The 25,755-nt window shown below is 35.6% G+C and overlaps 1 protein-coding gene and 1 long non-coding RNA gene across 2 annotated transcripts in view; one reads left to right on the forward strand and one right to left on the reverse strand.

The window, feature by feature from the left end:
- The first annotated feature begins 502 nt into the window (after window positions 1-502).
- The window catches only part of LOC138132222 (adhesion G protein-coupled receptor E2-like), a 95,330-nt gene continuing 70,077 nt past the window's right edge, over window positions 503-25,755 (forward strand). The window contains exons 1-2 of the mRNA XM_069049655.1: window positions 503-1,786; window positions 10,142-10,306. Of these exons, the coding sequence (XP_068905756.1) occupies window positions 10,146-10,306 (161 nt within the window). The 5' untranslated portion in view covers window positions 503-1,786; window positions 10,142-10,145. The remainder of the gene's footprint in view (window positions 1,787-10,141; window positions 10,307-25,755) is intronic.
- LOC138132239 (uncharacterized) lies at window positions 23,688-24,667 on the reverse strand. Its single transcript, XR_011160030.1, has 2 exons — window positions 24,572-24,667; window positions 23,688-24,349 (listed from the first exon to the last, which is right to left on the reverse strand). It is a non-coding gene; the product is annotated as an uncharacterized lncRNA (long non-coding RNA).

Raw genomic sequence — 25,755 nt, forward strand, 5'->3', positions numbered from 1 at the left:
GCTTTCCAGTTTCAACTAATTAATTCTTTAACGCCCCCGGACTCTTTTCCTCGACTTCGAATGTAAATTTTGATCCTACTTGTCATTCTATCGGAGTCGAAGTCGTCCAAATGAGACGCAATGATCCAACTTTGCCAAAAATAACACTCTGAATTTGTATAAAACAAAACAAACTTCTAATGGAGAGAGCGAGTTCACGTCGGTCTCTTCGAAAAACAAAGTCTCTTTCAGCAGTGACTAGGACATAATATCAAAGTTGGTTATTATTATTTGTTTGTTTTCATAAAATTCACACATTTGAAGAATACAAATTATTAATTGCGTTTTGATGAAGTTTTATTTTGTTCTTCTTATAATGTAGGAATATTACATTTTTTTAAATACAATGAACTCGTGGCCAAGATAAAAATTAATCAACCTACATAAAACAACCAAATCAATTCTTTGTTTGTACTGAAAGGAAAAATTTGTTCAGTTATGGAATAATTTAAAAGTCGAGTGTTTAGTATCATTTAATAAACAATGTTGCAAATTTAACTGACTTCTATTTTAAATATGTTTTTTTTTTCATAATGGAGTTCTTTGTGTTTGTTTGCAAATGAGAGCATCTAGCCACATCAAAGCCACCTTGTAAGCAAAGACGACGGAAAGTCTTAGTGGGAACCCTTGCGAATCTCCGGAATTTCCTGGTATATAAATAGATCCACAAGACTATCACTCTGAAGTTGTCGGTTTAAGTTTGAAATTAGATTTAATCGAAAATGTATAGACTGGCTTTAACGCTGCACTTAGTTTATTGCCGATATCGATAATGCAGTTTAAGAAGAATTGGATGTCGTCTGTACAGTTTTTAAAGTCTCAAAAGTTTCACAATTTGCTCTACAATCTTGTTGTAATATTTATTATTTTACACTAGATAGCTCGATGTAAAAGGATTCCGAAAAAAAAATCGTGCTCCTGTGTCGTGAACGGAGGTGATGTAAACAAATCAACACAAAAGAAATATAAATGTCTGTAACTTGTACGTCTTCAGTTAAGTTTGTATATGAGAGAACCTAGACGCATTAAACATTTTTTCTTGAAGGCAGTGAAGAACAAAGTTGTAACAGGCAACCTTGTGAGACTCCCAAATTGGATTTCACTATGAACTTGAAGAACTATGAAGTATGTGTAGAGTGCTTCTAACTTTTATTTAAAAGCTTATCGAGGCAAATGATATGCTTAAAATAGAATAAATGAAGAATGCCGTTTTGCAAGTTTAGAAGCTCCAAAACTTGACATAATTATCTCTTGGATTTAGTCGTAAACTTGTCTCTCTAAGACTTTTTCAAGTTTCGGCTTCAAATTTCAGCTAATTAAATCGTTGACGCCTTCGCAACACACCCACCCCGACGTCTTCCTGGTGCAGATCCCGTTCCTGCTTGTCATTCTATCCCGTCCAACTTCCCCAAAAACAACATTTCATTTCGAATTTGTTTAAAACCGAACAAACTCCTAATATAGTTCGGTTCGGTTCCTTCGAAAACAAATTCTCCTTCAGGATCCAACTTGGACATAATTCAGGATTGTTGTTTTGTTCGTCGCCGCCCCCGCGGGGTTACAGGTGAAGGGGAGGCGCCGGCGCATAATGAATGAACGTACTCGTGAGGACGGCGAGCGAAGAACCGCGGTAGTGACGCCGCGACGGCCACGCGTCCTTCTTCGGCTCTTGTGCGAGGCGCGCTCCGAAGGACGAGAACACGTGCCCAACCCTCTCCGCAGGACTGAACCGCCAAAAAGGATAATTGTAAGTTTGACAGTTTGGATAGAGCGGGAGATTTTTGCGGCTTGAGCGAAAAGGGAGAGGAGCCGAAGGACCCTTTTAAATGTTAATGCTTTTCAATTAGCGCTCTCAGGCGGAAAGAGGCTCTCATTAGGTTCGCCACGCTCGGGTGATGAATTTTATATCTATTGTATTTAAATAAATTATGAAAGCTTTTACCTCGGGGTCGTGAGGTCCAGCTTTTACCGAATAATGCTTGGAAATTTGTTCGCTCGTCTATAAATAAATCGAAATTTACCTGGTTCAGCTGTGTCGGCTTTGCCAGGAGCGTTGTTCATTAATGTATGAAGACGCGACCGATTTTATTAGGGGATTATTGGCTAAACTGATTCCTGATCGAATGGTGCAAGGGGTAATTAGCTAAAGAACGAATTAAAAACAAATTTGTTTCTGGAATTTTGACAAAGAAATGTACCAAGTGGGTCAAACAGAATTTAATTTGGAAGATGGTAACTAATAAAAATGTTTTGCCCGAATATCAGGAGAAGAATTTTAATTGAAACAATTCCTAATTTCAAGCAATGGCAATATACAATGACAACATTTATGGAGAAAGAAATTAAAATAAATGGGAATTTTTTATCTCGACTAATTATCTAATAATAAAAAAACGCTAGTTAGCGTTTATTAAGTAAAGAATAGTACAACTGATTTTTTCACTTATTTTCAAATTTTCCAAAAAATGATGGAGCAAAAATTTGCTACTATACTATCGCGCGTTCAAATGAAATCCTGGTCTGGGAAGGCGTTGGAAACCGTCAATTGTTGTGCTTTTTTAAAGCGTAGATTAACTGGAGCGTGTTGAACGCTAACCTAAAATTTAGAGCCAAAAAAAATCTTTCTTTTTTTCTTTCTTTGCAATGTTTTATATTAAAAGTAGAATAACTTAACGATTCCTATTCTCGAAGCAAATATCTAAAGGCACCCTTTGCTGAAAACAAACGTGTTAAATTATGTCCCGATTAAATATAAACAACGGCGGTCATTCGTCTTAAACGGCGGGAAATTCAAACTTTACACTGTTCTAAACGGTTTAATTTTTCCAAAGCCTACTCAGCGTATATAGTAAAGTACCTAAATGAAAATAGCGGTTTCAAAGGAAATATGGTTATTTGATATTGACTGAAATATCCGTAATGATAAATAAATCCGGCCTCAGTGCCGTGTCTTTTTTAATATTTATTACTGGTTTAATAATTTTTATTCAATTACCGGTGAATTAATGTCTACAATCTCTTTTAATAATGTCAGAGAAGAAATCAAAACCATTTTATTTTATCATAAAATTCCTGATTCTTTTCTGATAGGTATAAAGTGTCATACATTTCTGAACATTTATATCCAAGTGTTTTATTAAACACTTTATAACATTTTTATTTGCAATCTTTTTTGAGTTACATCTTTGACAAAAGAGGATGAAGCATATTAATAAAACGACCCTATTGTGCAGATTTTTTTTGTATCCCATTATGTATAAAATATGAAAGAATAACGTGCACACGCTTTGTAAAACATGATATTTCTATTACATTTTTCAACAGTTATTTCGATGGATCCCTTTGAATTTTATTCCAAGAGAATTACTAATCAAACGGACAAGTTCTCACAAATTAACAGTCTGTATCGAACTGATAGCAATTACTTCCTGACTGCATTGCATAGATAATTTGACCACTATAGCCACAAGGGTTCTGCATAATTCCATCTGCATAGTATCTCCTGGCGCGGTCCTGTTGATTAGTAATATCATCGCGTTGCATCCTTTGACCGGATTGCTGCAATTTAACTGGAAAATTTACAGTTCGTGTAGCACAAGATGTCAGTGGCGTATCAAGAGGGCGGTCGCATCGCATTTACGAAAGTACCAAGCGACTATAAAAGTTTTACATTTACAAAAATGGTGGATGCGCCGGGAATTAAAAAAAAATAGGTAAAAGTAAGTGATTGGGGAAAATGTTCGAAAAAAAAACCTCTTTTGTTTAAATTATTAGAAGAATTGGAAAGTATTTCAGGTGCCACGTTTGCTTTGGTATCTTCAATTGCTTGTTGTAGTTCTTGCAAATTGTCAATGGGATTTCTAAACACTACGTGATTAACCAGAAAGGTGAAACCAAGCCTCGTCAGTTAAAAAACAACTTCTTATGAAATAAATTTTTGTTGTACTGATGGCATGGAGAAAAACCAAGAGATATTTGTGTAAATGTAAATTATTTTTTAGAATTTTCCTTAAAGATTCATAGAAAAGTCCTAAAATGAAAGAAATTTTTGGGGAGATAGAAGGAAAAAAGTTAATTGTTAATTCAGATGTACCTATACCACTTGGTACATAGCTCATGATATTAAGAAAATATCGGTTTCCTTTTTTTTTAGTTTTACGTTGAAGTAAAAACAAAAGAAATTACAACAGAACATTGATCGTCGGGCTCAATAAGCAATTTTGCTGGAATACCTACAAATGCAGATCGTGCCTGTGATGTGTTCTTTTATTAAAGATCCAGATCCCGTTTCAATATTCAAGAAGAACATCCGCGTTGTTTGCGTAGAACGTCCTGCCAGATTTGACGTATGTCAGGATTATTATTCGTGAAAACATGTCACTCCAAAGCGCAGATAAGACTCTACGAGTCACACAAAACTCGTTTCAGGTGTTATGTGGGTCATGTGAACCTGTCCAGATCCTGCTGTTAGTTAAAATATCTCACGATGCTGATCCTGCAAGCTGTCCAACGTTTAAAAGTTTTACATTTTTAATACGCACTGGCGCTTTGCTCTTGTAATAATCTGACAGTTACTGACAGCAACAAACTTTGTTGTTTCTTCGAATAATCGCAGCTAAGACGTCTGCAATACTTTGCATTCGTCGGTACATTTTTGGACGTCAGAGATCCTCATATATACCCATTAATATTTTATTCGGGTCTAAATCCAATTTCACGTGAAAGCTTCACGTTTTTCTCTTTTTGTTTCGTTATTGTCTGTGTCGGAGTGGACCGAGGCGCGCTTGAGGAACTTCACATTGTAATAAAGATATTACATTTTTTCCTCATACGCCCTCTCTATTTTCTATTTTCTTTTATGCTGCGGCGAAAATCACAATGAAATAAGAAAAAAGCGCCCGCAACGCCATAACGCTGGTTTTACTTTCATGAGAAGTATGTGGTTAAGACACATTCTCGCCGAAATTTATAACTTGAGGGGAGTCGTGCCAGTTTATTAAAACGTGGCAATATCGTAAAGAAGAAATATTTGGGGGGTTTTTGGTCGGAACATTTTAATTCCAAACAAAATATATAAAATTTAGTTTTTTTTTTACACAAATAAAGTAAAGTAAAATGAAACGTATTTATAGTTATTTACATAGAGTACGGTAGGGGAATTTTACTGCGCGAAAACTAGGTTTCAGGCACGAGGCGAAGCCGAGTTCCTGATTAGTTGGTTCCACCTCATTTTGTATGATTTTTTCGCTCATTTTACACAATTTTTGATTTTTCCATTCATCTAGATTACATCTTCTACTCTTTTCTTTTCTATTGTTACGCTTCATTCGGTTCAAAAATGTATGATTTAAAGTTAGGTACAGTTATTTACTTAACATAATATTTTAGAAACATGGGAGAAGCGTCCTTTTCCTTGCAACAAACATAAAATTAAATTCAACTCTCTGTTTGATACTTCTTAAGCGAGTTAAAAATACATTACTTGAACAAATGTCGTCGGCAAGAGTGCTTTTATGAACTAAGCTCTCCTAATATGAAACCAAACTTGAGGGATTAAACCTTCACCACTGAAAATATTCTTCACTTTTATTCGATTCGCTTCAATAACAACGTCACTCTAAAAACAGCCATTCCATTTGACGATTTCAATTTCGATAAGAAGTCGATACGGAAAACTTTAAGGACATAGTAAAAAGAGCTTTATTCGAAAACAGTATCTCGATGCTTATATTAAGTTTTCAGTTCGATACGATTTTGATGGGTCCTTGATAGAAAGTAATTTAGTTGAAAAGAACTCCAGCCACCACTTAACTTTCACTTTTCCTTTGATACGTTATCATCAAGTTGCGAGATCATTAAATTCGGTGTGGGCTGTCTGCAAATTTGATTTCGCTCGAATTTTCCCTCATAAAACTTCCGAAACTTTGTATTAGTTGTGTGTTTTATCACATCACGTTTCACGCACACAGCGTAATTTATTCAGCGGCAATTATGCAGCCGATCGACAAAACGTTCAATTTATCGCTGCAAACTCATATTTCATCGCTTTTAACAGAAATTTATGCAATGATTACTCCCAGCCCTGCAATAACTTACACGAGTCTGTGTACGCAAGACACGGCAACTTCCCAACTGTACTAACATTTTTATTGTCTGTAGAAGTTGTTACCGCGGAAGACTCGCTGATATTTCAGCGCCTTCCAGGATTGATTTAGTTAGTTTGTAAAGTTGCTGGCTGTCCAATTAACTAATTGATATATAGGGAAAGTTTAAATAGAGCGTAATAAATGTGTAGAGTTGGGGTTGTATAAATTCGACCCTCGCATAGGTAAATATTAATACAGCCGCTTTACCATTTGCCGTCAAAGTTTGCAAAGCGAAATTGTCCGTTTTTAACTTTCACTCTAGCCATCAGTTTTTTTGGGGGCAAAATTATACAGGGAAATGTCAGCTCGCGTTCGTCATTAGTTCGACATCATGGGAAATTTATTCATGAAAATGCGAACCAACACAAACTAAATATATTTTTTTGTTTCAATTAAAATGTGGCTGTGGAAAAGTTCATTTCGAGTTTGGCCGTGTATTGCAAAATAAAAATGCAAAATGCCGGCGGAAATTGTGATGAGCAATTTTCACGACGCCATTAAACTTATATTTAACTGCGCCATTTGTGATTTAATTTGTCCGTCACATTTTTGCTACTGCGTCATTTCAGATCAAATCAGTCAACGCAATAACCTTGACGTTATGGATTCAGGTCAATTTTAGAATATTTTTAGCATACCATAATTTAAAATTAATCATTTCTGCTATAAAATAAAATGTCATTCTGAATATGATTTTGAACATTTTGAAATTTATAAAAGTTACTGATTTTCCAACACTTTCATTCGGTACTTTTACGAATCCTGTATTCTAATTGGCTGCAAGACGGTTACCTTAAAAGCAATAAAGTAATAAAACTGATTTATCACTCTATCGGAGAACTTAAGTAACGCTGGGAGCAGTCAACATTTGAATGGGTGACCATCAGAAAAACTGCGTTGTGTAAGAAAAACAAATGATAATAGTAGTGTAGTAGATAAATAGATATAAAGTAGCGTTTTCAGAGAAATTGGTTATCATCAGAAATATCCGTAATGATAAATAAATATCCGGCCTTGATGCCGTGCCCCTTACTATAATAATAAGCTAAAGCAATTCGTATCTGATTTTTTTATTACACAGTTAGTGGAGTTACACAAGGTTTAAGCTTAAGTCTTGTTTTGTTTTGCGTTTGTGATGATGCCTCGAAACTGTTTAATTAAATGGATGCAAATTTGTTATTGCATTTGTGTAGTTTTCTGTACCAGTACATTTAACATTTATTTTAATTTGTTTACATCATAAAGTTAAAATGTTTACTCTGTTGGATAATTCAATATTATCATTCTGATTATTATTATTATTGTTATGAGCCGCTCGGGGCTGTACTCCCCACCGCAACAAAGCACCGGTTGTTGGTGCTCAGATTCGTATTAATCTGGCCTGAAACAATATTTTTTAATCTCATGAATCAGCGATATAATGAGCCGACGTTTTAGCTTCTTGATGGGTTTTCCTTTGGAATTTTTATTTTAATGACGTGTAGCTACAGCGACGGAGACGTAATTATTTGATTTGCTTTTTTCCGATTGTATTTTTTTTTTCAAATGAATGTGAAATTGTAAGCGAGTGGGGCAGAAAGTTTCGAAACGAACTAATTTTCTGGTTTAGGGAGTTGTTTATCAATTAACTGATTTTAGCAAATATACTTAGTCGATGTGTGTCGGGCGAATATGCTAGATTACGAAGTAATCGCTTCTATCTCCGTTAAATTCATTCAATCAAGAGATTATGGCATCGGTTGGGCTCGGATATTGGCTCCCGAGGGGGCGGTAATACAAATGCAGGCAAAGCGGTTGTTCGGCTAAAAATTATATCCTCACGAATAGGTCTAGTGATTATTGATATAGTCCCTTTGATTAAAATATTCCAGAGTGGATATCATTGCTGCATTTATTTAAACGCTTCTCCGATATACAGGGTGATTTTGAAAGTTAACTCGTGATAAAATCCCACAAAAGGTAACAATTCAGCCAATAATGTCTTATATAAATATTGATATTTTTCGAGAAAAAGGGGCTAAAAGTTTTTCAAAACAAAATTTGGGAGCCACTGAATTTTATAAAAAAATGAATAAAAAAAAATTATAGGCTTTTTTGTTGTCATTTATTTCAAAATTAAGTTTGACTTTGACAAGAACCAAATGGCTTTCACCAATCTGGAGAAAATCGCTGAGGTCGCCGCGAAATACTCCAATTTGCTATGACTAACAGTGACAAGGCTCGCCTAAGTACACTCCAGAAATTAAAATTTGACAGTTGTAAGAAGTAAAAAGACACAAAGAGTATTTCTCATTGGTGGTAAAGTAAAAGGATAATTAAGCTTAGTTGTTGTTTTCTTTTTGTTACAAGCAACATCGCCTCGTTACGAAACTTTTTCTAAGCACTTTGAAAAAATTGTTTTCTTAATAATAAGTAACTTCAGTTAACAAAAGGATTATTTCCACACAATACGGAATAAATATTGATTTAAGGATAAAAATAACAGAATCGATTTTTATCGCCCAAGTTCCGACATTATTTTACTATAATGGCACACAGTTAGAAAAAAATATCCCATTTTTGCCTCCTTTGTTATGTAAATTAGTCGTCATATTGACACAATGTGAAAGCAATTTGTTTGATTACATTAAAATATCAAATCAAGTGCGTCATTTGTGGCAGTGACACGTCGAAATGTCTCCTAAAATAAACAATTTATCAAAAAGTTCGATAAGAATCATGCCTGAACCAAAAAAAAAATTAGTATTTTTGGAAATTTTGTGCCGACACCAAAAATTCAAAATATGATTATGAAAGTTGTGTTACCATAAGAAACAAGTTATACCTACATATACAGGGTGTTTTTGGAATGTGTGCACAAATTGTAACCACGAGCTATTGGCTTCATGTAGAACTAAAAAAAAAATATCTAAAAAATTCTGTCAAAAAATAAAATAACATTTATTTTTTGAGCTAAAATTTTTTTTAATTGCTTTTAGTCTTCTACGTTGTGAAACAACCTCGTAGGTAAAATTTCGGCACATTTTAAAAATACATCCTGTATATCATATTTTATAAAACGTACATCAATGCGGTTTCCTTGTTTTAAAGCATATTTCCTATAGGTTACTTCGCATTGGCGTACATTTTATAATACATGATATACAGAGTGTATTTTTAAAATGTGCCGAAATTTTACCTACAAGGTTGTACGACAACGTAGAAAACTAAAAGCAATTTAAAAAAATTGTAGCTCAAAAAATAAATGTCATTTTATTTTTTGACATGGAATTTTTTAAATATCTATTCCGAGTTCTACATGAAGCCAGTAGCTCGTGGTTAAAATTTGTGCACGCATTTCAAAAACATATTAATGACAAATCAAGGAAATTATTTTTGCTGAAACACTAAGGAATTATGCATAACGGGGAGCAAGTCAAAAGCACTGCATCGATTTTTTCAAATAGGAATGGAAATTCGTAGGCAGAATTTAAATTTTATTCAATGGACCTTCAACTCTATATTTATTGTCGGGAAAGGTGTTACTTAAGGGAATTAAGAACGAAGGCTTTACTGCAAGGTTTCCAACATTGTAGTTTATGAGAATTTACGATCTATAATTCTGGTGCGCCTAAACTAATAAAGACAAATGTATGTGCCAATTTGGTTGCCTAAAATAAGGGTTTTTAAAAACCCCAATTCAAAATAAAAAGTTTTCTAATCAGCGTCAATAATATAGTCTTTCGTTCTGTCATGGAAAATTATACGATATACGAAGATTGAGATCAACAAGAATTTTGTGAAAATTAAACTGAAATTCACACTACCACAATCGCTTGTTAATCTTTGATTTCGCTCGCCAATAACATGCTATGAACATTCCAGGTAGGCCTCAGCGATATCTTCTAATGCGTACGAATAAATAATGTTCATTCTCATATCAGCAGTACTGCAAAATGTTTATTACTTTTTTGTAGAATCATGGACACCCTGTACACGGCCCGCCTGCACGGCTTCCCCAACTTGAGCCGCAACAGTCTCGAACCGACGGTCCTCTCCGAGGAGAGCGTCTTATCCTTGCTGATCGTCCTCGGCAGCAGCATCTCCTTGGTGGGTCTAGTTTTCGCTTTCATCACTTACAGGTGAGTCCCTCCGTCGTTGCCATTCCCGAAACTCCCCTCGAGTGCTAATCTCTCAAAGCTAAACAATCCCCTTTCGCGATCTCATCTGCTCGAGCTTAATTCGGCCCTGAAGCGCCGACGAACCGTTTGCCATTGTTGTATTTACGAATAAATTACTTCTGAGACGGCTCGCTCGACTGGATATGAATTGTTTTTAAACACGACTTGGATTGCTCTTTATGTAGACGTGCGGATTTACCCTTAAACGCAGAAGGTCCTTCGCGCCATAAATAAATTATTCCTTAGTTTAATGCTAGTTGCAGCGAATTAGCGTTTCGAACTTGTCGCGATATCGTCTGTCTGCGCGCCTGCAAAATGAGCTTTTCAGCCCTGAAAGAAGGTTAATGGTGACGTTTCGTGACTGAAGCGGCCTTGACATTTCCTGCTGAAATATCGCCCTCTTCAAATGTAAACAGGCGTTAACATATCGTGCAACAACTTTTTGGTCACAGACACAATTTCGCTTTATAACTAACTATCTGCAGTTATAATCTGAATGCAATGCAAAGCTCAGCTGGAATATCCTGCGCGTTATGGCGAAAATGCAATAAATATGTTTTATATCTGTCGTAATCCGTGTCATCAAAAAGTACTTCTGTCCATGTTGGCATCCGGGACCTTATATTCTTGAAATATGTCCCTATTATTGTGCTTTATTTATGGAGGTTATGACGTATTCGTTTTCTGTTGTTCGTGCTGCAGATAAATGTATAAATAAATCCAGAGAGAAAGATGAGTCGAAAAATGAGAATATTTCCGGAGGTTGTTTTCGATTCACCGGAGTATTCTTTCGGGGGGATGTAATAAGTACCGCGCCATTAATTTCGTTGCACGGGAAGAAGGTTAGTTGAGTCATCCGGAAATCGTATAATAAAGTTAAGCACTTCTTCAGAAATATTAAGAGCTTGATAAATTACATTACGTCGTAGATTTCACCTCGACAGAGATTATTAATTTCTTTAGAGGAGCTACTTCGGACTGATCGAATTAATTAACCATAGAATGTCGAAGTAAAAGAATATTTTTAAAACAAATACATACATATTTTAAAGGTTAATAATAATAATTAGTTAATAACAAAAATGGTGAATGTTACACAAAAAATGTGCTAAACGTTTTAGTTAAAAAAAATATATAATTTTCTAGAGATTTCATTATACAGGGTGTCTCAAAATTCGCGAATTCCGAATTCAGAGCGTTGTAGGGGATCACTTCAGTAGTCCAAATATGGAAATAAAAAAAAATCGGGACTCCCCCCACAAAGATACATTGGCCTGAAGATGCACTCTATGTATTGAACAAAATTAAAGTGCTTATATCTTCTTCAGGAAGAGCGATTTTTTTCTAAGTATTTTTCGAGCTCCACTGGGTCCTTCCCTACCACGCTCTGAATTCAGAATTCGCGAATTTTGAGACACCCTGTAATTTACGAGGTTATAAAAAAGGTTAGAATAGTTCTCTAATTTATTTATTAATTTTTTTTTTTCGTTTAAAATAATGATTCTTCACCACAAGTCTTGGAGAAAACTGTTGTTTACCCTTGTCATTTTAAACAAGCACCGAAGAACCGAAATGTAGTTAACAAGTAAGTTAACGTGTTACAGTTACGTATTTTATGAAACTGCAAAGTCGCACGAAGAGCCCGAGAAGCGCTACAATAATTAACAATTAATTATAATACACTCCCACTCTGAGAGAACTTTGCGGAGAGAAAGTTTTGCAACTAGTCGGCCCATTAAAAATTTTCCCGAGCCCCGAAAAGTGTTAATCCTCGTATTCATCTCTTTGCGTCTGTCGCCGAACGAGTGATGCATCCATTTCCTAATAGATTCCCCTTTGAAACAAGATTTCACGCAAATTCCTCTGTCTCCGTCCAATATAAAATAATTTCCTTATTCTGACAAAGCATGTGAAAACAGATCGCTTGCAAGTCGTCTGTATTTCCATAAAAGCTGACACGAAGAGACAGCTCTCCTTTCAAACCCCCAAGACTTTTTATTGAATTAGCCCAAGCATCAGAACCAAAGTGGCGGCTGCAGAGGCGCACAACGAAACGAATTCATTAAAAGAATCGATCGTTACATTTTTCGGATCGACAACAAACGACGCATCTCTGATCCGGAGCGGCCCCGGGGCCCCGCGGCTCCGGTACAGCTGCTCGCTAATGAACAATTAGTTAACGCCTGCTGTACCTTTTCCATACGGGGGCTGCTGTACTTTACTTAATAGCATTAGCGCAGGCGGCACAACCCACACAAGCTGGCCTCCTACTTTGCTGACATCTGAACGTGTAATCTGGCGGCGGCGAGATTGTCTCTAAGAATTTCTCCAGGCGTTAAATCAAATCTTCTGGAGGAATTCAATTACGCAACGTAAGTGCTGACTTAAATAATTTTTTAAATGCGCGCCCAACCCCCAGGTGCGGCAACAAATTTAATTAGTCTCAAAGGGAAATGAAAGAAGTGATGGAAATGGTTTCAGATGATTTTTTGGGTTATTTCACAAGCACGTGGGGTATTCGGTGTGATTATTTTTCACTAGTTGAAAAATAAGTACCTAAGAATTTTTCAAAAACATTTTACAATTATCTGAGCTTCGATAATAAGATTTGTTTAGCGTAATAAGGTAGATGTATGTTATATTCTTGTATGGGGTGGCCAAAATTCGGGACACCTGTAGTTGGGGGCAATAAATAGTGGGTTGTTAGCACAGCCTCCCACATGCAGGATCACCATTACATTCGATGTAGATAACACCAGCATCACTTTATTAAGTTTATGGTAACAGCGTACACCACCATTAAGCTTTATCTGAACACGAAAGCTCCTGTTGAAAGCCTTTATCGTCGTATTTACGTGTAGGCGTCAGCACTAAACACCGAAAATTAACTTCATAGAAGTCAAGCGGGCGTAAAAGAGGGGGCCTAATTTAATGGAAGTGTCGAAGATTTCATTTCTGAACGTTTCAACTTCTTTTTTATTGGACCATATACGAAATCTCGTTTGAAAAAGATATTTCGGATTCACTTTATGAACGTATTCTGCCCCGCAACTTCGGTCGCCAGTCGAGCTTTCAAACTCTTCGACGGCTCACTCCTCTTGCGACGATGAACTTTAATCCATTAAATAACGGGATTCAGGTGAAAGACAGGATCGCGTGCGGTATGGAGTCGCTTTAGCGTTGATTGTCGCCATATTTGCGCTCCACTAATTTCTATTTGGACCGCAGCCGCTCGAATTATCTCATTTTACGTTGTCGTAAACCAGATTGGCAGTTAATCGACGCCAAATGAGGTCCATTCACTGCAATTGTCACAAATGCGCATTTGCATCATTTGCTGATAGTGTTTATAGTGAAAAAACCCCTCATGGGATTGCCGCACTCGTCTACGACTCGTACTGTCAATCTTTTTGTTCATGAAAAAAAGTACCTACTACTTTATACACTCGTTGCATAAATCAGGTATTAATTGAAATATCTTATTTATTTTTGTGCTAGTTGGTAAAGTTGCACTTTTACCTGATCAGGTCAGGTCAGGTTAGGTCAATCTTCAAATTTGTTCCAAAAATGGTTTGAATATTTTCATCGGAACAAAAGTTAACAGGGGATATAACTTTTACCATGCAATTCCCAATGGTAACAGTTAAAAAAACGCACTGTATACCTGTTTATACAGGGTGTTTGAAAATTGCTAGTACAAAAAAAAACTGTGGCATCTGGAAGGCCTAAGAAATCCAAGAAACCAATTTTTAATTTTTTAAAACAAGGAAAGGAAACAAGGGATGAAGTAACCCTATCCCTGCATATTCTACGCCTCAGGCCTATACAACAATATGAAAAATTAATATTTTTTTTTGCAAGATCTTGGCAACCACAGATTGGCAGTTTAAGAACATCAAATTTTTTATTTCATTATTGCTAAACAACGTGAAGTGTCTTTTTAAAATACCTTAACACAGTGGCGCACTAACAATTTTAACCCAATTTTTAGTAATTTTTATCTCGAAAACTAGAGGATTTTTATTACATTTTTTTTTGCCGATGACTTCAACTCACCATCACCAATTACCAGTTTTTTTGTACTAGCAATTTTCAAACAGCCTGTATAAAAAAATCTAAGAGACTATATGTTGAAACTTCCCCGACTTGACACAAAGAAGTGAACAGAGCACGACGCCTCCCACTTAGTCTACACAAATTCAAAGCACATTTAGTAGAAATGAAGTTTTAATGGAAGTTTAATTAGTGACAGTTTAATGAGTACACAAAGCTAGCAATTTAATGTATTCTCAGAAGTTCACAATTCTCTTATGCTTATGACTGGTGTATTAAATTTCCGTTAGTATCGAGTACTCCTTTACGAAAACAGCGATTACACCCAGACAGTCGCAATTGTTTGTGGCAAAGCTGCATTCGAGCTTTTCAAAGCTGGCGTTTTTGCCCCGGCGACAAGCTCTGGAACGTGCGCACACCGTCTGCACTTAAATAATGCAAATAAGATGTAAGTGTATTCCGAACATACTGACATGTTTAAATATGACCTGGATACATTACAATGAGTTATTCCCAGACTGCCCCCGGGGGTGGCGTCCCGTTCAAATCCCAAACAGGAATTAGTCGAGACCAACTATCTGGAAGCGGGCGACGTTCGCCATTTATTATTCCCTTTCTCGTCGGTTTTTGGGCTGATTCCCAATTGATACGGCTCTAACTTTTAGCGACAGTTTTATGTGCGGAAAGGATTTGGATTTTCGATGCGTCTAGACCCATTACTGTAATGGTGACATTTGTACTCGCCTGATTTTTTTGGTAGGAGGCGTGGACAAGTGCAACGGCGAATGGTGAAGGAAGACCTCCAAACATGACTACGCGACGTTGAGTGATTGACAGCTGTGTAAATGTTCAGTTTCGATATTAAAAGATGGTTTCTTTTGGAAAGCTGTGACATGATGAAGCGGCGGAAATTTTTCACCGCTTTCCGACGTAATTACACCAAAAATGTGAGGGTTCTCTCTTGCATCTTGCATTCCGGAAGGATCAGTTCGAAAGGCGACATTCGTTACTTATTAAAATGTAAAATACCACAAGTAAGATTATTAACTTAAATAAACTGCACGTTTTTAATTAATTACAATTTAATATTTCGTGACGTTTAAATCTAAAATACCTATTATTTCCTTTGCCCAGTACCTAAATAGATACATATTTCAGATCGATCGACGTCACTATTATAAAATTTCTGCAAAATAATCAAATTTTAATAATATTTGACGAATTTGAAGTACTCCATATTGTAAATTGGATTAGAAGCATTTGTACGCCACTAAGTAATTGCTCATTAGATTATAATGGGCTATTAAGTTCCCTTGACGTTAATCTTCTGATCATTTAAGAGGAATCTCGAACATTATTAGCCAGACTGAAGTTGTTAGGTATTAGAAAGCTTAGTGTAGTAGTTTGAAGCAGAAACAATTTGTGTGAACCTGAAATCTTTCATAATTTCTTCTTTCACATTATTAAGACTAATTACAGTATTAATAATAACTGAAGACCAATTAAATAATTTATTTTTTACTATTTTATATTTTTAAAGGACATAATATCGCGCGTTCAAATGAAATCCTGGGCTGAGTAAGCGTTGGAAAAAGCAAACCGTTTAGAACAGTGTAAAATTTGAATTTCCCGCCGTTTGACACGATGACATTTGTTTAATCGGGACATAATTGAACATGTTTGTTTTCAGCAAAGGGTCCCCTTAAATATTTGCTTCGAGAATGGGAATCGTTAAGTTACTCTATTTTTAATGTAAAACATTGCAAAGAAAGAAAAAAGAAAGTTTTTTTGGCTCTAAATTTTAGGTTAGCTGTCAACATGCTCCAATTAATCTACGCTTTAAAAAAGCACAACAATTGACGGTTTCCAATGCCTTCCCATATTAATCACAAAACATTTATTGTGTAAGACATAAAATCCTTCAACACAATTAAATTAAATTTGATTAAAATGTCTTCTTCACTGTTCCTTTATCCACTTTTTTCTCTTCTCGACCATTCACTGTTTCTACTCTTGTAAAAATAATCTTGATTTTATTATTAAAGTGTAAATCACTTTTTGACGTACCTAACTCATAGAGCATCTTATTTTGTTTCTTCCGTTTCTACTCTATTATCATTTAGTTTTTCTGCGAAATTTTTTTATTCTATCTTGTATAATCCAAAATTCTTAGATAAAAATTAGAATGTTTTGAAACAATGTAAAATGTAAAAAACAAGCGAATGTTGAGAGTTCAATGCCGTTAGATTTCTTTATTTATTTCCTTCTTATCTAGCTCCTTTTCATTACTCTTCCTTCTCGCTGCTCGTGCCACCACTCTATTGGAAGACAATTTCCGCCAAAACTCCGTGAAACGTGTCCCCTCAGCTGGTGTCATGCTCGATATTGTTTGTTTTGTCAAAAACACTGATAATTATTTTTCCTTTGGTTGTTTTCATCGAAAAACGAAGTAATCTCGTGATTCTGACACCAAAGCTCCGAACCGACTCGCTTCCTCTCTCGGCTTCCTTTTGTGAGTGTCACATTAATTGCTTGTTGGTTTTATTCGCACAGACCCTTCAGAACGAAACGAACAAGTCCCCGCTTAGCACACTTACACGCAATTATCTCGACGGAGCTTCAATTTTTCCGACCGGATTTTTCCAGGGGACGCCGCGCTCATACTTCTCACGCATTTACATTGAAAACTCCTCTAATTACGGCTTTAAATTGGAGAATTTCCCTAATCCGGAGTTCTTCACGCGCCTCCTCCAATTATAACTCCGGGCACGCAAATTTTTCCGGAATTTGACGTTTCCTGCTAGTCATCAATTTCTTTGGACATTACGAGCGCAACACCCCAATTAAATAATAATGATAATGGTAAAATAAAAAAAAATAAATAAAAGAAGGGACTAAGTTGAGTTGTCATTGGTTGTAATCTGTGCCCTTTGTGTCGAGTTATTGTGGCGCCATCTGTCTGCGACCGTCTGGTGCTTCTTCGCACGGCAGCCTCGTTAAATACGCACCTGTCAGTGTTAACCAAATTAGTTTCACCCTTGTCACGTCGGACACGGCCCCAGCTTTGGTGGCAGTTGTTTAAGGGCAAAGTTCGACCCCCGGCCTGAATACCTTATTAATTTTTTGCCTCGATCGGCAATCTCCCCAAAAATTGTCTTTATCATTTCCCGATTAAAACAATTTTCCGGGAGCGGCGGGATTACGGGCTTTCCGGAGTTATTAAAACTTTTTCTATCACAGCGGAAAGTTTTCGTCGTATTTCTATTATTGGTTCAATTTATCGGATCTCGGGACTGTCTCCCCTTCCAGGAATCGTTTGTCATCTCCCGCAAAAATAAAATATGGAGATGGAAGGTGCGTCGGCGGACGTGTTTTCTTCAAATGGAAAAAAATTAAATGTCTCAACCCTTTTCAACGTCGAATTTCCTTCGCATTGCAAACGTCTCAACTTATCAAAACTTCGACCATCTGTTACTTCCATTACGTTGAATACACACAGAGGCAGGACACGTGTTATTTGTTCAAATTAAGAAAGGGGGATTAGGACAAAGTTTTAATTGACGGACACGTTCTTGTTGGTGGAGTAGATGTGGCCTTGAAACGTCAAAATGACGAATATTTAAACCATATTGCACTTGCACTTACTATAAAACTTTTACTTATTAAAATTTTCCCAAAATATCTTGTTCAGCAAAAGAAACAAATCGTGTTGTGGATAATCTGTCCCAATGAAGATTTTTAATTTTTATGTATTATGCAAAATTTTGATAACGGGAAATTTTGCATAATACATAATAATCGTTATTTTAGTGACTTGTTTCAAAAAGTCATGAACTTGTTTAATTTTGTGTATTTTTGGCTTTACCGCCCACGTGCACTAAAATATTAACTATCGCATGCAGTGTTGTACAGTGTAAATGGGGTACAGTACTACTCCGTCTATTTTTGTCTTTTAGATTAAATATCGCGCGTTCAAATGAAATCCCGGACTGGGGAGGCGTTGGAAACCGTCAATTGTTGTGCTTTTTTAAAGCGTAGATTAATTGGAGCATGTTGACAGCTAACCTAAAATTTAGAGCCAAAAAATTTGATAGCGGGAAATTTCACTTTCACACTTCCTTGACTAGACCGCTTTTAATAAATCCTTTATTACCTCACAGTGTAACATACACAATAATTATTGTGGAATAGATCTATCACTGTAGATGTCCCCAGATACCTCTTACACGCAATATTTTCCGCTTTGACAAAACTGTGACCTAGATAAAGCTTTGTTGACGTAAGTCTTTGTGAAAACCTCTCAATGTCAATTTGTTTGAAAGTTAGACGCACTACACCTTGAAATTGCATGTCCCCAATACCCTACATAAATTCGTATTCTTGTCTTTTTTATTTACTTACTCCCTGAATTTGTGTTGCTTAAGTTACTTTACGAAAATTTATCTTGTCCGCTTGCCAATAACAAAGTTACAACTTTATCGAAATTTCTGCCTGTCGAACATCGCTTCCATCATTGTATTCTAATTCTACACATTCAACGTTTTCCAATGGTATTCATACATTTTTAGTACCTTAATCAAATTACAGGATTACTTTAAGAACTTTGATGTTGACACAAATAAAAATACATCAAACGAAACTCTCAGTTTGTTGAACTTTGAAAACAACAGTCTAGTCGCAAATATTCTTCATGGTTATTTTTTTTTTCGATTATTACAAATTTGCAAAACAACAATCATGATGTGTAAGTTACGTTGTTGTAAAAACAATCTTCAAATCTACAGATTTTCTCTTTTTCGATTCAAATTTGTAGACACGAATAGCTGATCGATACAGTCTTAACAAAGAATCTTCCACTCGATTCCTTATTACATGTTTGTTTGTATGAACTAGAGAAAACCACATAATTACACAAGTTGAAAACAGACTCTCCTGAGTATTGTCATTGCAACAAAGTAAATATTATCATAATTTCGAAACAATTTATTTTAAGATGAGGAAAAATTAAAAAGAAGCATGTCAAAACAACGGAATAATAAGGTTTCTACATCTATATTTACAAACATTTTGGCACAATGTAAACGACAATGAAATTGCATTTAGATAGTATTTTAGTAATAAATTAAGTAAACTTGCAAGTGTAACATAGTGAGAAATAAAGTGTTGCTTGTGCTTTTTTAAAGCGTAGATTAACTGGAACATGTTGACAGCTAACCTAAAATTTAGAGTCAAAAAAATCTTTCTTTTTTTCTTTCTTTGCAATGTTTTAGATTAAAAATAAAAGAACTTAACGATTCCTATTCTTGAAGCAAATATCTAAGGGCACCCTTTACTGAAAACGAACATGTTCAATTATGTCCCGATTAAACATAAACAAATGTTATTCGTGTCAAACGGCGGGAAATTCAAACTTTACACTGTTCTAAACGGTTTAATTTTTCCAACGCTTGACGTTGTTTTATTACCCAGGGCCATGACTAATGATTCATTACTCCACATGGCAAATTGCGTTTTTGCTCACGTGAAATGACTATTATACTCGGCGAATATGCAACGTTTTAAATTCATATTAAAATTTAAATATGTATTTGGAAAAAGCTTCCTCTCTGTAACTCTACTCCTGGATGATGTATTTTTTCCAGTAACGAAATATTTCTCTTAAGTTAACCTAAATTGTGGAGATTCGAATATCGTGTACCGGAAAAATAAGAATAAAATATTTATAAAATCATGATTTCTGCTGTTTTATTTCCGATGGAGCACCTACAGGCAATCCAATATTTTCCTCTCTTCTTTTTCAAGCAGCGCACAGCAATTTCCATTTCCTCCTCTTCAAACAAACCTGATTTTTTACCTGAAAACATGAACTGAACGTCCCCGGCTCATATTCATGCAAATACCTCCGACTTGGCTCGAGGAATCCCTTTCAGGTGGCCTTTCAGCCGCGTCCGTCTCAACCACATCAGAAAAATGTTAAATAATGTTAATTTCATTTATCCTTTTCGTGCGAAAAGTGAAGAAGCGAATCGGTGCGACTGCCATTCAGGACCGTACCGGAGACTTCTCTGGCTCAGTTCAATAAATCGAACCGATACGAAACAAAGGCGACCGGAGCGAAAGCCACACAAAAACCAGAAAATTCAATTTAGTTTTAATTAGTCGTCAAAGGGAGAGGAAGAGGTGCACGGAACGAGAGAGATTGTTTTTGTATTTCCTGCGGACGTCGACAGCTGGCGCGTTTGCCGATGACAGTAAAGAGTCCTCCACGTCGATCCGATCAAAGGATAATGCGTTCGTGCTTTTCGCTCGGGAACTCGACGAGCGATCGGGTCAAAAATGAGGATATTCAGAAACGGACTGCCAATTTACAATTAGACGAAAGCGGAACAGGAAGGAGCATCCAGACAAAGATAATTGCATTTTTAAACAGTAGTTCTAAATAGAAAATGAACCAAAAAACAATTTTTCGTATCATTTTCTTATCGTTAACAGTGTAATTCATTCATAATTTAAAAATAATATTGGTTTACCAAATATCAGAGTTTCTACAATTTATTTAACTTCATCAAAAACAGCCTTGCTAAGGTATACACGGGATAATTTATATTTTTTTTTTGTGTGGGTGGTGCAGAGGAAGCACTTTTTGTCATAATGTATCATATATTTGAAATGTATTTTTGAGCAATATTTTTTAACATAATCTTTCCATAAAAGAGAATTGCATTTTAGCTTTCGTAAATAACTAATAAGTAATAACTAACCTATATTTATCCACTAAGAGGATTAATCAAAAAGAGATATTTGCCAAGCCGTAGAAGAATAGTAATATGTATAAAATATGATACTATAAAGTTATACAATATTAAAAACAAAAATTTTTGCTGTTTTATTGTACATACTCGTACTTTTTTAACTAATATAGGAGTACTTACATATTTGGAGAACAAAATTGTTGTTGTTGAAATTTAATTAATTTATGAGTAATAAACTATAACGAGAGGGTAATGATGAGTAATAGCCATTACGCGCGAGTAGAAATCAATCCTGTTCGTGCATAAAATGCAACTTTCGACTGAAAATTTGTTTCTCAATTAGTACCGTTGCACCTCTCAAATATCACAAAAAGTCTGATAACGTTTCCCATTTTCTTCCAAACCTTTTAGCATTTCAAACACGTAACGTAAAAGATTCTTGGACAAAAAACGAAAACCAGTTTAGCGAATAAAAATAATTTGAGAAATTTTCTGCCTGGGAATATTTTTAAAAGCTTTTATTGCTTTAAATCTTTCGCATTAAAAAAAACAGAATAATGTAATGTTTTGGCCCTGTTCGCAAAAGCTTTCACGTAAAAAAATCCCTTCAGTAAAGAGGAGATATCTTGTAATGTTAAAATTCGTTTGCTTAAGATAACATTACAACAAACGAAAAATAAAGAAAAATAACAGTCAGGTGAAACTAAACAGAATATGTTTCTCATTAAAACTGTGTTTGCTCAGAGCAAAATTTGTTGTTTGTCTAATTACGTTTGCTCGATGTGTTTTTCTGTTAGAGGAAATAAATACCTAGAGATTTAAAAAATATGGTACAGTACAATGTAGAAAATTTGTATGAAGACGATTCTTCCGCGATTATTTCCGTTAAAGACCCGATTGTTTTTGTTTGAGTGTCAGCAGCGGTTTTAACAGGGAGAAGTGAGTTATAAAGAGCTAATCCGCCACCCCTAGCAGCTCAATAAAAGACAACCCCGACACCATTCTTGTCCATCTTTATCGTCCCACTAGCGACTTTTTGAAGCAGTCGCCTCTCGCAGAGAAGCCATTGTGTGAATGTAAATGTGGCATTTACATTCGCCGTTTTCGGGGTAAATTTGAATTCAGCACGTTTCCCTCCACCCCAGAAAGAGGAAGCTCCACTTCCTGTCCTCACCTAGGCACGAATGAATAAAATTCCGATATCTTACGCCGTTTAGCATAATATAGGCCTCTAAATCTCGTCAAGGTGGATTTCCATCGGAGGAAAACAAGCCAATTTAGCGGAAAAATCTAATAGGCGGGTCGAAATTGGGAAAATTGCAGTCGGAAGGGAAGATGGGATGATGAATTGTTGACGTTTGCCATGGATGGAATTTTCGATGGTAATGTGGTTCGTGGAGCGTGTTCCGAGGGTGGAAAATCCGATCATTTTTCTCATCTGTGACATTAAAACCTTGCGTTTCGGGATTTATTTACTGGAGGCGGCGCCGGCGACTAATGCGTTTTGGGAAATTCGTTTTTCCGGATTAAAACGTTTCCCAGAAAAACTCGAAGAAAAAAAAATTGTAGATTATAAAAACAACCAACAAATGAAAAAATATCGTTTCATTTTTTCGCATGGTAAACAAACGTCCATCCCACGAAGCTTTATTTATTTTCGTGGATGTTTGACATTTAAATCAACATTTATTCGATTGATTTATCTGGCAGTGATTTTTTTCCCATCTACGAAATTGACGTCAAAGGACGCAAAATTAAGTACCCCTCAATAATTTCGCTAATGTAATAAGGGAAGAAGCGGTATCTAAATATTTATAAAGTTATTAAACTGCCTTGGAGGAAATGAGAAACGAGATCAAATTTTTAAAACCCGGAGGAAATTGGACGAACTTTAAGAGTTTTGTAAATAAAATAAAGGCAATTAATTATCCTTGATTATTACGGGTTCTCTTCGTCCCGTCTTAAAAAACAAATCAAGATAATTAAAAAAATTGTGGAATTAATTTAGGAAGTGTCAAATAAAAGATATGAATAACACTGAGTAATTACATAACAGTGGATAAAAAAGCGTCTCTCTTTAAGAAAATTGTCTTATCTAGAAATGAAGCTGATAAACAAACTGGAATACGTTCGATAAAATGTAAGAAATTCGTCATGAGTGAAATATGTTTGTTCGATATCTCCCTGGTATAGTTACCAGTGGGTGAAGGTTTCACGTTCGCTCACTCTCTTTCGCTCACGCATAATTGAAATTCGATTTTATGAAAAGAATATGTATAATTTTGTTGGTTACGAACGCTATCGTTGTGGTGAAAATAAGTACGAGTCGCAGAGGAGTGTCTTATTTTCGGACAACAACAAAAGCGTGAGTGAAAAGCACGAGGGAGATTTGACAAGAAAATTACACACCAACCAACCGTGTTATACATTTGCATGAGGGCAAAAATGCAATTAGATTATTTTTCTACGAATAAAGAAATATCATTTGCGGGCTATAAAAATATACGAAATTTGATTTCCTAGAAGAAATTGCGTCATTGAAGAAACTCTTATATTTATTATAAAAAGTACAAAAAGGAAATGGCATTTATTTTTCATTTTAACAAAGGTGTTTAAAATAATAAATAAAATTTTGATTTGAAAATATTATGAAATCGAGTTAATTTTTTTCTCACATTCAATAAGCAATTAGTTTTGAGATTTTGCATCATTATTTTGCGTTTCCTTTAACCACTCGACTATTTGAAAATTCCCCATCGACTCAGCAACTGCTAACGGTGTGTTACCCTCATTATTAGCAATATTCACGTCAGCTCCCTTACTTATCACCGCTTGAACCATCGCCAGGTTTCCCTTTTCCGCCGCTATAGATAACGGCGTATCTGACTTTTCCCCATCAATTGAACCTGTTAAATTAACATCGGCGCCATTTTCGAGTAAAAATTTTACAGTCTTTATGTTATCACCGCGCACAGCTAAGGCCAAAGGTGTCGACAAAGTGCACCGATCAAACGTATTCACGTTCGCTCCTTGTCTCACTAAATATTCTACGATCGGCTGATATCCGTGATATGCGGCTATCGCCAGTGCGGTTTGACCGTCGTGGTCTGAATGGTTCACATTTGCGCCGCTTTCTATTGATTCTCTGATGAGTCGCAGGTTGCCGGAAATGCACCGTCCAGCAAAGACTTTTGCAGGTCTGCAAAAAAATTCATAGCACACTTTCAGTCCTTAACTTCTTACATGTCTTACAAGGTCACATGATTATGTATTTGTACCGTTAAATATTAGATTATTAATTTCAATACTGACACTTTGTGAAAACGACATTTACTTCTATTTTCTTCAATTTGTTGTAAAACAGAACGCAAAAAGAAGCAAATATCACTCAAATTGTGTAAACAATAAACTTTACTCTTACCAGGCTTTTCTGTTGGGACAAAAATTATTTTTTATGCAATATTAGAAATTGCCTCAGACGCTCAGATTGAGAAAAATTATCTAAAGAAGATTAGATAAGACTATCACATATTCAACACTTAATGTAAATATTTTAAACTACATTCGGAAAAGGCAACTTTTTAACATTTCAGTTCGGAGCGTGCCGAAGCGACCGAAATCAGGTAGTATTTACGACATCTTTAGGGACAAGCCATATCTATCTAAACCATTGTAACAAGCAATTGGCTGATTTTATAACGAGTTCCAAATATTGTTTCCTTCTAATATAATTTAACATTCGGACGATCCACAATCTTTAAAAGTTTTAAGCAAAGCGAGCCAACTGGTTTAATTTATAATTACTGTAATCAATGTTTCCACTTTTGAAATTTATTTAATAGTTATTTACATTACCAATGCGGTAGGATACATTTTACAGCGCGAGGTTTTTGGATTGAAACACGACCGTGCAGCGGGAGTGTTTTAACAAAAACCGAGCGATGTAAAATGCCTACCGCATTGGTAATGTATTAATCTTTTTGGCCGATAACTCGTTTCCTCAAATTTGAAATTTGTTGTAACCAATAATTTTGCAAAATCTGTCAAAGACTGACATTTGATTAATAAAGTACCAAGTTATCTATTATTCCGATAACTGGTATGCTTACGATTTGTACCACAAGATGGCGCCATGAGAATTCACAATTTTTTTTATCTTGTCTTATGTAGTATGAATGGACTTTATTTATGATAAGCTAACAATTTTTTTGGAGGTCCTTGAAAGCTTAAAATTTTCGTGGTATTTTACACCCTCCGTGCGGTAAAATGACAGATAGTTTGATTAGTGTGTAAAAATAAAGATACCGTAGCTGTTCAAAATGTGTAAACATGTCATTTAGAGTTGGGGAGGCCAAAAAATATTTTAAAAATGAATGAGTTTTCCCCATCAACGTGTGTAAAGTATAAAAGTATTACTTGTGACTAAGTTGAAAAGTAGAACAGCAGTATCCATTTAACTGAAAATTTTACAGTATCTCTAGAGAACTCGTGTTAAATATACATAGAGACAATAATGTGGTCCTGCTGAGAGCAATTTTTCGTAATTCACAAGCTGATCGCATTTAACACTGCCTGTACAAAATAATGTAATTTTGAATGTTATTG

The sequence above is a fragment of the Tenebrio molitor genome, chromosome 5 (genome assembly GCF_963966145.1).
Source record: "Tenebrio molitor chromosome 5, icTenMoli1.1, whole genome shotgun sequence".
NCBI lineage: Eukaryota > Metazoa > Arthropoda > Insecta > Coleoptera > Tenebrionidae > Tenebrio > Tenebrio molitor.